General features: G+C 64.9%; 2 protein-coding genes and 1 long non-coding RNA gene across 3 annotated transcripts; 2 read left to right on the top strand and 1 right to left on the bottom strand.

Annotated features, from left to right (window-relative positions):
* Window positions 1–247: 247 nt before the first annotated feature.
* On the bottom strand, window positions 248–3,351 carry LOC309685791 (dehydrogenase/reductase SDR family member 4-like; the record flags this gene model as incomplete). Its single annotated transcript, XM_082501506.1, has 7 exons — window positions 248–409; window positions 505–560; window positions 1,340–1,474; window positions 1,567–1,618; window positions 1,705–1,775; window positions 1,852–1,953; window positions 3,040–3,351. The coding sequence occupies 7 exons, from the start codon at window positions 3,349–3,351 to the stop codon at window positions 295–297; spliced, it is 843 nt and encodes a 280-aa protein (XP_082357632.1). The 3' UTR covers window positions 248–294.
* A 5,601-nt stretch (window positions 3,352–8,952) lies between these two features.
* Window positions 8,953–9,514, top strand: LOC309685790. The gene is made up of 5 exons (XR_014270493.1): window positions 8,953–8,982; window positions 9,076–9,104; window positions 9,177–9,223; window positions 9,315–9,357; window positions 9,457–9,514. It is a non-coding gene; the product is annotated as an uncharacterized lncRNA (long non-coding RNA).
* A 742-nt stretch (window positions 9,515–10,256) lies between these two features.
* PSMB5 (proteasome 20S subunit beta 5) lies at window positions 10,257–13,471 on the top strand. Its single transcript, XM_082501505.1, has 3 exons — window positions 10,257–10,523; window positions 11,679–11,985; window positions 13,123–13,471. The coding sequence occupies exons 1-3, from the start codon at window positions 10,272–10,274 to the stop codon at window positions 13,416–13,418; spliced, it is 855 nt and encodes a 284-aa protein (XP_082357631.1). The 5' UTR covers window positions 10,257–10,271; the 3' UTR covers window positions 13,419–13,471.
* Window positions 13,472–13,702: the final 231 nt, after the last annotated feature.

The raw sequence follows: 13,702 nt of genomic DNA, 5'->3' as shown, positions 1-13,702 counted from the left end.
CCAGACCTCAATGTCCCCCATAGCCCCCCTATAGAGCCCTATAGCCCCCCTATAGAGCCCTGTAGCCCGCCTATAGAGCCCTATAGACCCCCCCAGACCCCAATGTCCCCCATAGCCCCCCTATAGAGCCCTATAGGCCCCTATAGAGCCCTGTAGCCCCCCTACAGAGCCCTATAGAGCCCTATAAACCCCCTATAGATCCCTATAGCCCCCCTATAGAGCCCTATAGCCCCCCTACAGAGCCCTATGCCCCCATAGCCCCCCCCAATAGCCCCCCCCATAGCCCGCGGGCCCCTAGAGGCGGGAGGGGGCCCCCCCGGCCACCACCAGGGTCTCGCCGGCCACGTAGGCGGCCGCGGGGGAGCAGAGGAAGGTGACGGCCTCGGCCACGTCCTCCGGCGTGCCCAGCCTGGGGTCAGAGGTCACAGGGGGGGAGGGGAGGGGAGGGGTCACCCGGGGCCGGGGTCACCCCCCCACCCCCCCCCCCATAGGGGCTGCGCCCACCTCTGGATGCCCAAATTGGTCATCACCCGCTCCCGCGTGGCCTCGTCCTCCCACAGCTGCCGGGGAAAGGGGCGTGGCCACGGGCACGCCCACTGCCGGGACACGCCCACCCGCCCCAAGCCACGCCCCCTCCCAAAATTAACACGCACCGGGAGCCCCACACAACTCCCCGGAGACAATGGGAACCGCCAAGCCACGCCCCCTCCCGGGAGGCCCCGCCCACCCCAAACCACACCCCCTTCACTCCCCACCCCAGGAAGCTCCGCCCCTACGCCCCCTCCGAGGCCACGCCCCCTTGAGGCCACAGCCCCTCCCTCCATAGAGACCCACCACCTCCCGCCCACCGAGGCCCCTGCCCCCCGAGGCCACGCCCCCTTTCCGAAGCCACGCCCCCTCCCCGAGGCCACGCCCCCTCCCTCCATAGACACCTCCCTCCATAGACACCTCCCTCAGCCCCCAGTCCCCTTGAGGCCACGCCCCTCCCCGAGGCCACGCCCCCTCCCTCCATAGACACCTCCCACCTCCCTCAGCCCCCAGTCCCCTTGAGGCCACGCCCCTCCCCGAGGCCACGCCCCCTCCCTCCATAGACACCTCCCACCTCCCTCAGCACCCAGTCCCCTTGAGGCCACGCCCCCCTGAAGCCACGCCCCCTCCCTCCATAGACACCTCCCTCAGCCCCCACGCCCCTGAGGCCCCACGCCCCCCGAGGCCCCAACCCCTCTCCGAGGCCCCGCCCCCCCGAAGCCACGCCCCCTCCCTCCATAGACAATGCCCACCTCCCTAGGCCCCTCCCCTCCCCGAGGCCCCGCCCCCTCCCCGAGGCCCCGCCCCTCACTGCGGCGCTGAAGCGGGTGCGGACGAGGCCGGGGGCGACGCCGTTGATGCGGACGCCGCGGGGGAGGAGCTCCGGCGCCAACGCCTTCACCAGCGCCGCCAGCGCCGCTTTGCTCACGCTGTACGGGCCCAGCCCCTGCCGGGACACGCCCGCCGCGTCACCTGGCCGGACACGCCCAGCCCCGCCCGCCGAGGGAGCGCCGCCCCACCCCTCCCCCCCCGGCTCACCGGGATGGGGCTGTACGCCGCCACCGACGACATCACCACGATGGCCCCTCCCCTGAGGGGCGTGGAGGCGTCAGCGGGGGTGGGCGGGGTGTCCCCGGCCACGCCCACTTCCGGCCACGCCCCCTCCCCTCCTCTCACCCCCTCCTCTCCATGTGGGGCAGCACCAGGCGGATGAGCATGGCCGCCGCCGTCACGTTCACCCCGAACACCTACGGCGGAGACAAAGGGGGGCGGGGTTAGGGCGGGGCGCTATGGGGCGGGGCGGGGCCGCGGGCGGGGCCCGACCTTGTCCCAGACGGCCTCGTCGGCGTCGAGGGTGGGGCCCAGGGCGGGGCTGACGCCCGCGTTGGACACCAGGATGTCGATGGCGCCGTAGGCCTCCAGCGCCTGCGGGGGAGGGGCGGGGCGGGGCGGGGCTGGACCCACGAGTGACACCCACAACTGACCCCGCCCCACAGAGACACGCCCCGTAGAACCACGCCCCACGGAAGACTCCGCCCCATAGAACCACACCCCATCCAGCGCCACGCCCCATAGGACATACCCCGTAGGACCACACCCCATAGAAGGCCACGCCCCATAGGACACGCCCATTAGAACCACGCCCCGTGGAAAGGCACGCCCCATAGAACCACACCCCATGGAAGGACACACCCCATGGAAGGCCACGCCCCAGAGGACACGCCCATTAGAACCATGCCCCATAGAAAGACACGCCCCATAGGACACGCCCCATAAAATGACACACCCCATGGAAGGCCACACCCCATAGAACCACGCCCCATGGAAGGACACGCCCCATAGCGCCACGCCCCATAGCGCCCCACCCCATAGAAGGACACGCCCCGTTGAACCACACCCCATAGAGACCCACCCCATAGAAGGACACGTCCCATAGAAACACGCCCCATAGCGCCACGCCCCATAGAGACCCACCCCATAGCACCACGCCCCATAACGCCACACCCCATAGAGACCCACCCCATGGGACGTGCCCCATAGAAACACGCCCCATAGCACCACGCCCCATAGCGCCCCACCCCATAGAAGGACACGCCCCATTGAACCACGCCCCATAGAGACCCACCCCATAGAAGGACACGTCCCATAGAAACACGCCCCATAGCGCCACGCCCCATAGAGACCCACCCCATAGCACCACGCCCCATAACGCCACACCCCATAGAGACCCACCCCATGGGACGTGCCCCATAGAAACACGCCCCATAGCACCACGCCCCATAGCGCCCCACCCCATAGAAGGACACGCCCCATTGAACCACGCCCCATAGAGACCCACCCCATAGAAGGACACGTCCCATAGAAACACGCCCCATAGCGCCACGCCCCATAGAGACCCACCCCATATAAACACGCCCCATAGCCCCACGCCCCATAGCGCCACGCCCCATGGAACTCCCCGCCCCATAGCCCCCCCCAGTGCCCCCGGGGACCCCCCCGGCGCCCCCCCACCTTCCGCACGAGGGCCTCCCGGCTGTGGGGCCGCCCCACGTGGCAGACGGCCCCGCTGACCTCCAGCCCCCGGGCCCTCAGCTGCCCCACGGCCGCCTCCACGTGGGCCTCACGGCGGGAGCTCAGCACCACCCGCGCCCCGGCCCCCGCCAGCCCCGCCCCCACCGCCAGCCCGATCCTGGGGGGCAGCGGGGGGGTCGGGGGGAGGGGGTCGGGGTCATTGGGGGGAATTGGGGGGTTATGGGGGGGATATGGGGGTGTATGGGGGGGATATGGGGTCAAGAGGGGGTTATGGGGGAGTTTCGGGGTCATGGGGGGGAATTGGGGGGGATATGGGGGGGATATGGGGTCAAGAGGGGGATATGGGGGGGATATGGGGGTGTATGGGGGGGATATGGGGTCAAGAGGGGGTTATGGGGGGATATGGGGTATATGGGGGGGAATTGGGGGGGATATGGGGTCGTGGGGGGATATGGGGGGTATATGGGGGGGATATAAGGGGGATAAGGGGTCAAGAGGGGGTTATGGGGGGATATGGGGGGATATGGGGGGGATATGGGGGTGTATGGGGGGGATATGGGGTCAAGAAGGGGTTATGGGGGGGTTTCGGGGTCATGGGGGGGAATTGGGGGGGAATTGGGGGGTATATGGGGGGGATATGGGGTCAAGAAGGGGTTATGGGGGGGTTTCGGGGTCATGGGGGGGAATTGGGGGGATATGGGGGGGATATGGGGTCAAGAAGGGGTTATGGGGGGAATTGGGGGGTATATGGGGTCAAGAGGGGGTTATGGGGGGGATATGGGGGTGTATGGGGGGGAATTGGGGTCAAGAAGGGGTTATGGGGGGGTTTCAGGGTCATGGGGAGGATACGGGGGGGAATTGGGGGGGATATGGGGTCATGGGGGGGATATGGGGGTATATGGGGGGGAATTGGGGGTCATGGGGGGATATGGGGGGGAATTGGGGGTATATGGGGTCATGGGGGGGAATTGGGGGGGTTATAGGGGGGTATATGGGGTCGTGGGGGGGATATGGGGGTATATGGGGGGGATATAGGGGGGATATGGGGTCAAGAGGGGGTTGTGGGGGGGTTATGGGGTCATTGGGGGCGATATGGGGGGGAATTGGGGGGTATATGGGGTCATGGGGAGGTTATGGGGGGGTTATGTGGGGGATATGGGGTCATGGGGGGGGTTGGGGGGATATGGGGTCATGAGGGGAACTGGGGGGGATATGGGGCTGTGGGGTCATGGGGGGACACGGGGTCATGGGGGTCGTGGAGGGTGTGGGGTGTCTATGGGGCTCCTATGGGTCGGGGGTCTATGGGGTGTCCATGGGGGTCTATGGGACGCTGTGGGGGTCTGTGGGGTGGTGGGGGGCGATGAGGTCATGGGGGTCACAGGGTCTACGGGGTGTCCACTGGGGCTCCTATGGGTCAGGGGGTGTCCACTGGGGGATCTATGGGGCGCAGAGGGGGTCTATGGGGCTGGGGGGGGCAATGGGGCCGTGGGGGTCATGGGAGCTGTGGGGTGTCTATGGGGGTCTATAGGGTGTCTGTGGGGTGTCTATGGGTCCGGGGGGGTCTCCGGGGCGCCCCCGGAGGGGGTGGGACTCACCCGTGGGTGGCGGCTGTCACCACGGCCACTTTCCCGGCCAGCGGCCCCCCCCGCTGCGGGGACCCCCCCCCCTGCGGGGCACCGCCCGGGGCCTGCGGGCTCCCCCCGGGCGTGGGGCTCTCCCCCCCGGGCGTGGGGCTCTCCATGGCGGGCGCAGAAGTCCCTCTGGCCGCCAGGCGCAGGCCGCTGCCTCCCACCCGCCCCACGGCGCCCCACATGCTGCCCCACGGACTCTGCCCTGGGACAGCGAGGGGAGGGGGGGGGCGGAACTGGGAGGGTACTGGGAGGGACTAGGGGAGCGCTAGGGGGTACTGGGAGGGACGGGGGTGAGACTGGGAGGGGACTGGGGAGGTTTGCGGGGAGGCTGGGAGCACTGGGGGGGACTTTGGGGGACGGCGGCGATGGGAAAAAGGTGGATGGGGGGACTGGGAAGGGTTTAGGGGGGACTGGGATGTACTGGGAGGTACTGGGAAGAAGTTAGGGGGGACTGGGAACACTGGGGAGGGGAGGGAGGGGCATAGGAGGTCGGGGGGGGCAATTTAGGGGGGTGTGGGGGGGCAACTGGGGGCTCTGTTTACCGCTAATTAAGGTTTAAACCACAGAGAGCCCCTTAATGGCGTCCGCGAGGGGGAGAAGGGGCCCTTTAAGGCTCGCCCCGCCCCTTCCAGCGCTGGCCCCGCCCCTCCCCGCGCCCCCTCAGCGGTCGCCCCGCCCCCGATTATCCCCGCCCCCTCGATCGCCGCTCCGCCTACGGCCCCGCCCCTTCCACCCCTCGCTCCGCCCACGGCCCCGCCCCGTCGCTCCGCCCCCTCCCCGCGGCGGCTCCGCCCCCTCCGTCTTCCCGCCCTTTCTCGCCGCCGCGCTCGCGCCGTTCCCCCCCCCCGCCTTCCCCTCAGGCTTCCCGCCCTTTTTAACGGCCGTTCCCCCTCTCCGTCCCCTCACAGAGCGAGGCGCGGAGGGGAAGGGGGTGGTCGGGCTCTGTGTGTGTGTGTGTTGGGGGGGGGGATCGTTCCCCCTCTGTTGCCAGAATGGACTGGTTCCACTGTAACCGCTGCTTTCGGCAGGAGGGAGCCGCCTTCGCCGTCACCAGCTGCGGCCACGTCCTCTGCGCGGCGTGTGGGGGCGCAGGTAGGAGCCCCCCCTCCCCCCCCCCTCCTTAAATCCATAAAACTGTGGAAAAAAGGGATCCCCCTCGCCTTAAATCCATAATATTGTGGGAAAGAGGCGTCCCCCTCACCTGAAATCTGTAAAATGGTGGAAAAAAGGGATTGCCCACGCCTTAAATCCATAAAATCGTGGGCAGGAGGGATCTCCCTCAACTTAAGTCCGTAAAACGGTGGGAAAAAAGGGATCCCCCTCAACTTAAATCCATAAAACCGTGTGAAAAAAGGGATTCCTCTCAACTTAAATCCGTAAAATGATGGAAGACAGTGATCCCCTTCACCTTAAACTTGTAAAACTGTGGGAAAAACGGTCCCCCTCAACTTAAATCCATAAAATGATGGAAAACAGTGATCCCCTTCACCTTAAACTTGTAAAACTGTGGGAAAAAGGGTTCCCCTCAACTTAAATCCATAAAATGATGGAAAACAGTGATCCCCTTCACCTTAAATCTGTAAAACTGCAAAAAAGGGGATCTTCTTCCCCTTAAATCCGTAAAACTGTGGAAAAAGGGGATCCCCTTCCCCTTAAATCCATAAAACTGGAAGAGAGAAATCCCCTTCACCTTAAATCCATAAAACTGTGGGAAAAAGGGATCCTGCTCACCTTGCGGCTGTGAAATAGCAGGAATGGTGGATGGCCTTCACTTCAAATCTGTAAAATGGTGGATAGGAGGCATTCTCTTCACCTCATAGCGACAAATCTGTGGAAAAAAAGGGATCTCCCTCACCTTTAATCCATAAAACCGTGGAAAAAAGGGATCCCCCTCTCCTTAAATCCATAAAATGGTGGAAAAGAGGGATCCCCCTCAACTTAAAAACATAAAATTGTGGAAAAGAGCCATCTCTTTCGCTTTATATCCACATAATTGTGGGGAAAAGGGGATCTCACTCTACATCCATAAAATTCTGGGAAAGAGGAATCTCCCTCACTTTATGCCCATAAAATAGTGGAAAAGAGGGACCCCCCACACCTTAAATCCATAGAACTGTGGAAAAAAACAGACCCCCCTCCCCTTAAATCCATAAAACTGTGGAAAAGAGGGAACCCCATCATTTTATATCCATAAATTAGCGGAAAAGAAGGACACACCCCCCCCTCACTTTATATGAATAAAATCCCGGAAAAGAGGAATGCCCCTCACTTTATATCCATAAAATAGTACAAAAGAGGAATCCCCCTCCCCTTATACCGATAAGAACGTGGAGAAGAGGGATGTGCCTCACCTTAGATCCACAAAATAGTCGAAAAGACCTCCCTCCCTCGCTTTATATTGACAAAGGAGTGGAAAGGAGGGTTCCCCCTCCCCTCACCCCCCCCATCCCCCACCCTCACCCCCCCCTTTTTTTTTTTTTTTTTTCGGTCAAAACCGGCGATTTTCACCTCTTTTCTCGCTCCCGCGCAGGTCCCTGCCCCGTCTGCGCCGCCGCCTGCCGCTACCTGCCCATCTCCGACAAGGCGAGTGCCCTCCCCTCCCTCGCGCCGCCATCTTGAGCCCTTTCCCCTCACGTTTCCCGCCATTTCGAGCCCCTTTTCCCCTCGCGTTCGCCGCCATTTTGAAGCCTCTTCCCTCACCTTTGCCACCGTTTTAAGCCCCTTTCCCTCATCTTTGCCTCCGCTTTGCGCCCTTTTTCCCTTTTACCCACCGTTTTGAGCCCTTTTCCCTCAAATTCGTCACCGTTTTAAGCCCTTTTCCCTCGAATTTGTCACCATTTAAAGCCCTTTTCCCTCATCCTTGTCGCCATTTTGAGACCTTTCCCCTCAACCGTTTCGCCATTTTGAGCTTTTTCGCCATTTTTGCCTTTTATCCACCAATTTGAGCCCTTTCCCCTCATCTTTGTCACCATTTTGAGATCTTTGCCCTTATATCCACCATTTTGAGCCCTTTTCCCTCCTCTTTGTTGCCGTTTTGAGCCCTTTTCCCTCATCACTTTTGCCATTTTGAGCCCTTTCTCTCTCCTTCATCGCCATTTTGAGCCCTTTTCCTTCATTTCTGTCACCACTTTGAGCCCTTATTCTCAACTTTGTCGCCATTTTGAGCCCTTTTCCATTATAGCCGCCTTTTTGAGCCCTCACCTTTGCCTCCATTTTGAGCTCTTTTCCCTCATCCACCATTTTAACCCTTTTCCCTCATGCTTGTTGCCATTTTGAGCCCTTTTCCCTCATCCTTTTCAACATTTTGAGCCCCTTTTCCTCATCTTTGTCGCCATTTTGAGCCCTTTTCCTCATCTTTGTCGCCATTTTGAGCCCTTTTCCTCATCTTTGTCGCCATTTTGAGCCCTTTTCCCTCATCTTTTTCAACATGTTGGGCCCCTTTTCCTCGTCTTTGTCCCCATTTTGAGCCCTTTTCCCTCACCCTTCTCACCATTTTGATCCCTTCTCCCTCATCCCCTCCGCCATCTCCTTCTCCCCTCCTCTGCCGCCAGATGCGCCCGCAGGAGAAGCTCTTCTTCAAGAGCCCCTCCGACATCGCCCTCAAGCGCCTGGCCCTCCTCTCCCAGGTGAGGAGGAACGACCACGGCGGGCAGCCCTGCCCCGGGGGTCCGGACCCCCGCACCTCCTCCTCCTCTTCCTCCTCCTCCCCCCTCCGCAGGCCTGGCGCTTCCAGCGGGCGCAGGCCGACCTGCTGCTGGCCGGGCAGAAAGAAGCCGCCCGCCGCGCTCGGGCGGCGCTGGAGGACGCCCGACATCTTCTGCAGGACCGTGAGCGGTGAGGGGCTTCCCCCCTACCTCCCCTGGGCCGCCATCGTGGGGAGGGGACTGCCATCTTGGGAAGGGGTCCGCCATCTTGGGGAGGGGGTCCGCCATCTTGGGGAGGGGGTCCACCATCTTGGGGAGGGGGTCCGCCATCTTGGGGAGGGGTCCGCCATCTTGGGGAGGGGGTCCGCCATCTTGGGGAGGGGGTCCACCATCTTGGGGAGGGGTCCGCCATCTTGGGGAGGGGTCCGCCATCTTGGGGAGGGCGTCCGCCATCTTGGGGAGGGGGCCGCCATCTTGGGGAGGGTCACCGCCCCCCCCCCCCCCCCCAACTTAACCGCCATCTTGGGAGGGTCTTCCCCCCACACTTAACTGCAATATTGGGGGATTCACCCCACATCTCCCCCCATATCTCCCCCAGGGAGCTGGAGGCGCTGCGGCGGGAGAATGGGGAGCTGCGCCGCGCTCAGGTGACACCCCCCACACTCACACAACCACCCCATGCCCCATTCCCCCCACCCCCTCAATCCCCACACTGACCCCCTCTCCGCTTCCCCCCACAGCTCTCCCCCGGCTGGCGAGGGGGCAGCAGGTGAGACACCCCCATCCCCAGAGCCCCGTGGGGGGTTTCAGGGCTGTGTCACCCCCACGTCTCTCCACGCAGGAGCAGCACCCCCCGCCCCGTTGGCGTCACCTCCCCGGCACAGACAGGTAGGCCGTATCCCCCCCCAGTTTTTTTAAAGGTTTCACTCCCCCCCCTTCTTTCCTCCACACCCTCCAAAAACATCTCCTTCCCTTCCAGTCCCCCCCCAGCCCCGCCGGCAGCTGAGCGGGCAAGTGGTGAGGTAAGGGGCTGGGGGGGGGGGCTCCCTTAATTATCACCAAAAAAAGGTGAGGTTTCACCCCCAAAAGGGTGAGGTTTCACCCCAAACCGCCCCACACAGCCGCTCGGCCCCCCCGGAGCGCCCCCCCTCCCGCCGCACCCCCTCGCCATGGCAGGTGAGGCCACGCCCCCCCTCCCTGCAGTGCCGCCATGTTGGGTGTGGCACATTACCCAGCATGCTTTGCGGCTCCCCCAGGTGGGCAGCGCCTATAGGGGGTTGGTGACCCCTCCGGCCTCTGGTGAGCAACCCCGAAACCCGACGGTTTTGCCCCAAATCTTGTTTTGGCCATCCCCAAGCCCCGCCCACTCGAGACAAGCCCCTCCCCTTTCCTAAAGCCACGCCCCCGACTCCCAAGCCACGCCCCCTTTCCACCATACAACCCCGCGGTTCCCTGTTCCAAACCCCGCCCACTTCTATTCAGCTCTGCCCACATATCCATAAGCCACGCCTCTTAGCACTACCCAAGCCCCACCCCTCGTTTTCTGAGCCACGCCCCCTTCCCCCCACCCTGGTATTCCTCTGCTATTTGCTTAGCCCCGCCTCTCGCCCTCCAAGCCCCGCCCCTTCTTGCCCTAGCCCCGCCCCACCCCCAACAGCCCACCCCAGACCCCGCCCCTTCTCATTCAGTCCACGCCCCCCCCAGCCTCGTTCCCCTGGGCCACCCCGCCGCTGCCCGCCGCCATCTTCCCAGGTGAGACCCCGCCCCCTTTCCCGCGCCCGCCCCCCCGCACCTGACGTAGCCCCCCGAGGGGCGGGGCGGGGCGGCAGCGCGGCCGGCGCCGCTGCGTCATGCCCTCATCCAACATGGCGCCCTCGTTGCCCGGCAACGCGCGGCCGGCTCGGGCGGCGTTGCCTGGCAACGCGCCGCCCGGCGCATGCGCGGCGCGCCGCCCTCCTCCGCCGCCGCCATTTTGCGGCGCAGCCGCCGCTCCAAGATGGCGCTGGCCAGCGTCCTCCGCGCTCCCGAGCTCCCCCACACGCCTCCCGCCGCTTTCCCGCTCCTCACCGCCCCCCGGCACCGCACCGGACCCCCGGAGGCGTTCGCCGCACCGCCGTGGGGGGCAGAGACCCACCTTCCCGGGCCCGGCATCCACATGCTGCACGGCACCACCACCCTGGCCTTTAAGGTGGGTCGGGGGGGTCGTGGGGGGGTTGGGGACCCCCAGAGCCCTGTGGGGGGACCCCCAGACCCGCCGTGGGGCTGAGCTTCCCCATAGGGACCCCCAAAGCCCCATAGCGGGACACCGGAGCTCCTATCGAAGCTCCTGTGGGGCTGATGTTTGTCTATAGGGCCCCCCCGACCCCGCGGTGGGAGCGCAGTGCCCCCCAGAGATGCCCGAGGGGGTGATCTCTCCCTGTGGGGACCCCGAAGCCCCATGGGGGGACCCCACGGCCCCATAGGAGCCCCATGGCCATGTGGAAGCCCTATAGTGGTCCCTCATGGCCATGTAGAAGCCCCATGGCCACATTAGGAGCCCCACGTCCCCATAGAAGCCCTGTGGTGGGCCCCCATGGCCACATAAAGACCCCAGGTCCCCACAGAAGCCCTGTGGTGGGACTCCATGGCTACGTAGAGCCCCATGTCTTCATAGAAGCCCCATGGTGGTCCCCCATGGCCACGTAGAAGCCCCGTGGTCACATTAGGAGCCTCATGGCCCCATAGAAGCCCTGTGGTGGTCCCCCATGGCCACATAAAGACCCCAAGTCCCCATAGAAGCCCTGTGATGGTCCCCCATGGCCACATAGAGCCCCATGGCCCCATAGAAGCCCTGTGATGGGACTCCGTGGCCACATAGAAGCCCTGTGGCCACATCAGGAGCCCTGTGGCCTCCTAGAAGCCCCGTGGTGGGCCCCCATGGCCACGTGAAGACCCCAAGTCCCCATAGAAGCCCTGTGGTGAGCCCCCATGGCCACGTAGAGCCCCATGGCCCCATAGAAGCCCCGTGGTGGGCCCCCATGGCCACGTGAAGACCCCAAGTCCCCATAGAAGTTCTGTGATGGGACTCCATGGCCACATAGAAGCCCTGTGGCCACATCAGGAGCCCTGTGGCCTCCTAGAAGCCCCGTGGTGGACCCCCATGGCCACGTGAAGACCCCAAGTCCCCTTAGAAGCCCTGTGGTGGGACTCCATGGCCACGTGAAGACCCCAAGTCCCCACAGGAGCCCCGTGGTGGACCCCCATGGCCACGTAGAGCCCCCACGTCCCCACAGGAGCCCCGTGGTGGTCCCCCATGGCCACATAGACCCCCCCCCCCGCTGACCCGCGTGCCTCCCGCCGGCAGGTGGCGCAGGGGGTGGTGGTGGCCGTGGACTCGCGGGCCACGGCGGGCTCCTACATCGCCTCGCAGACGGTGCAGAAGGTGATCGAGATCAACGCGGCGCTGCTGGGCACCATGGCGGGGGGCGCCGCCGACTGCAGCTTCTGGCAGCGCCTGCTGGCCCGCCAGTGCCGCGTCTACGAGCTGCGCAACAAGGAGCCCATCTCGGTGGCCGCCGCCTCCAAGCTGCTAGCCAACATGGTCTACCAGTACAAGGGGATGGGGCTCAGCATGGGCACCATGATCTGCGGCTGGGACAAGAGGGGGCCAGGTGGGGGGCGGCGCTGGGGGCCACGGGGAGAGGTCGGGGGGGGCGGTTGGTGGCCACGGGGCGAGGTCTTGGGTCTGGAGGGGTTGGTGGCCACGGGGTTGGTGGCCACAGGGCGAGGTCTTGGGTCTGGAGGGGGTTGGTGGCCATGGGGTTGGTGGCCACGGGGAGAGGTCTTGGGTCTTGAGGGGGTTGGTGGCCACGGGGCGAGGTCTTGGGTCTGGAGGGGGCTGGTGGCCACGGGGTTGGTGGCCACGGGGCGAGGTCTTGGGTCTGGAGGGAGTGGTGGCCACGGGGCGAGGTCTTGGGTCTGGAGGGGGCTGGTGGCCACGGGGTTGGTGGCCACGGGGCGAGGTCTTGGGTCTGGAGGGGTTGGTGGCCACGGGGTTGGTGGCCATGGGGAGAGGTCTTGGGTCTGGAGGGGTTGGTGGCCACGGGGCGAGGTCTTGGGTCTGGAGGGCTTGGTGGCCACGGGGTTGGTGGCCACGGGGCGAGGTCTTGGGTCTGGAGGGAGTGGTGGCCACGGGGCGAGGTCTTGGGTCTGGAGGGGGTTGGTGGCCACGGGGTTGGTGGCCACGGGGCGAGGTCTTGGGTCTGGAGGGCTTGGTGGCCACGGGGTTGGTGGCCACAGGGCGAGGTCTTGGGTCTGGAGGGGGTTGGTGGCCACGGGGTTGGTGGCCACAGGGCGAGGTCTTGGGTCTGGAGGGGGTTGGTGGCCATGGGGTTGGTGGCCACGGGGCGAGGTCTTGGGTCTGGAGGGGGTGGTGGCCACGGGGCAAGGTCTGCAGGGGGTTGGTGGCCACGGGGTTGGTGGCCACGGGGCAAGGTTTTGGGCCTTGAGGGGTCAGTGGCCATGGGCAAGCGATCACTAGTCCCTAGGGGATTGGTAGCCATGGGTTGAGGGCACTAGTCCCCAGGGGGCTTGGTAGCCACAGGCGGGTGTTGCTAGTCCCCAGGGGGCTTGGTAGCCACAGGCGGCTGTCACTAGTCCCCAGGGGGTTGGTAGCCACAAGTGGGGGTCACTAGTCCCCAGGTGGGCCGGTGGCCACGGTGGGGGTCTATCCTTGGGCCCCTGGTCCCGGTGGCCACCAGGTCCTCGTGGGTAGCCCCGGTGGCTACCACTCCTCTTCCCCCCCCCAGGGCTGTACTACGTGGACAGCGAGGGCACGCGGGTGCCGGGCCAGGCCTTCGCCGTGGGCTCGGGCTCCACCTACGCCTACGGGGTGCTGGACCGCGGCTACCGGCGCGACCTGGACCCGGAGGCCGCCTGCGCGCTAGCCCGCCGCGCCATCTACCAGGCGGCCCGCCGCGACGCTTACTCGGGGGGCCGGGTCACCGTCTACTACGTGGGGCCCACCGGCTGGCGCAGGGTCTCCGTCGACAACGTGGCCGACCTGCAGGAGCGCTACGCCGAGGAGGAGGCGGGAAAGGAGTGAAAAAAATCCTAAAAAAAAAAAACAAACCCAAAAAACGGCGGCTTTGGGGCAAATCGCGGCTGAGTTGTGGTTTTTGTTAACGGCGCCGTCAATAGGCTCCAGAGTGAACGGGGGGGGGGGGGGGGGGCACAGCGCATGCGCGGGGAGCGCGGCACCGCGCATGCGCGCGGCTCACCCCGCCGGCGGCCAATCAGCGTGGAGGAAGCACTGCGCGTGCGCCTCGCTTTGTTCCCGCCCCTTCCCCCGCTTGCCATTGGACGCGGCGTCCGCGGCGCGCTCCCATT

Source organism: Vanellus vanellus, assembly GCF_965231255.1.
Source record: "Vanellus vanellus genome assembly, contig: HAP1_SCAFFOLD_2240, whole genome shotgun sequence".
NCBI classification, from domain to species: Eukaryota; Metazoa; Chordata; class Aves; order Charadriiformes; family Charadriidae; genus Vanellus; species Vanellus vanellus.
The sequence above is the reverse complement of the archived record's forward strand: the minus strand, read 5'-3'. Positions and strand labels throughout refer to the sequence as shown.

Bases quoted from the DNA above. Each gene is read 5' to 3' on its own strand.
- PSMB5 (XM_082501505.1), top strand. From the start codon at position 10,272: ATGCGCGGCGCGCCGCCCTCCTCCGCCGCCGCCATTTTGCGGCGCAGC. The intron at 10,524-11,678 runs GTGGGTCGGGGG...TCCCGCCGGCAG, and splicing joins CCACCACCCTGGCCTTTAAG to GTGGCGCAGGGGGTGGTGGT. The intron at 11,986-13,122 runs GTGGGGGGCGGC...TCCCCCCCCCAG, and splicing joins CTGGGACAAGAGGGGGCCAG to GGCTGTACTACGTGGACAGC.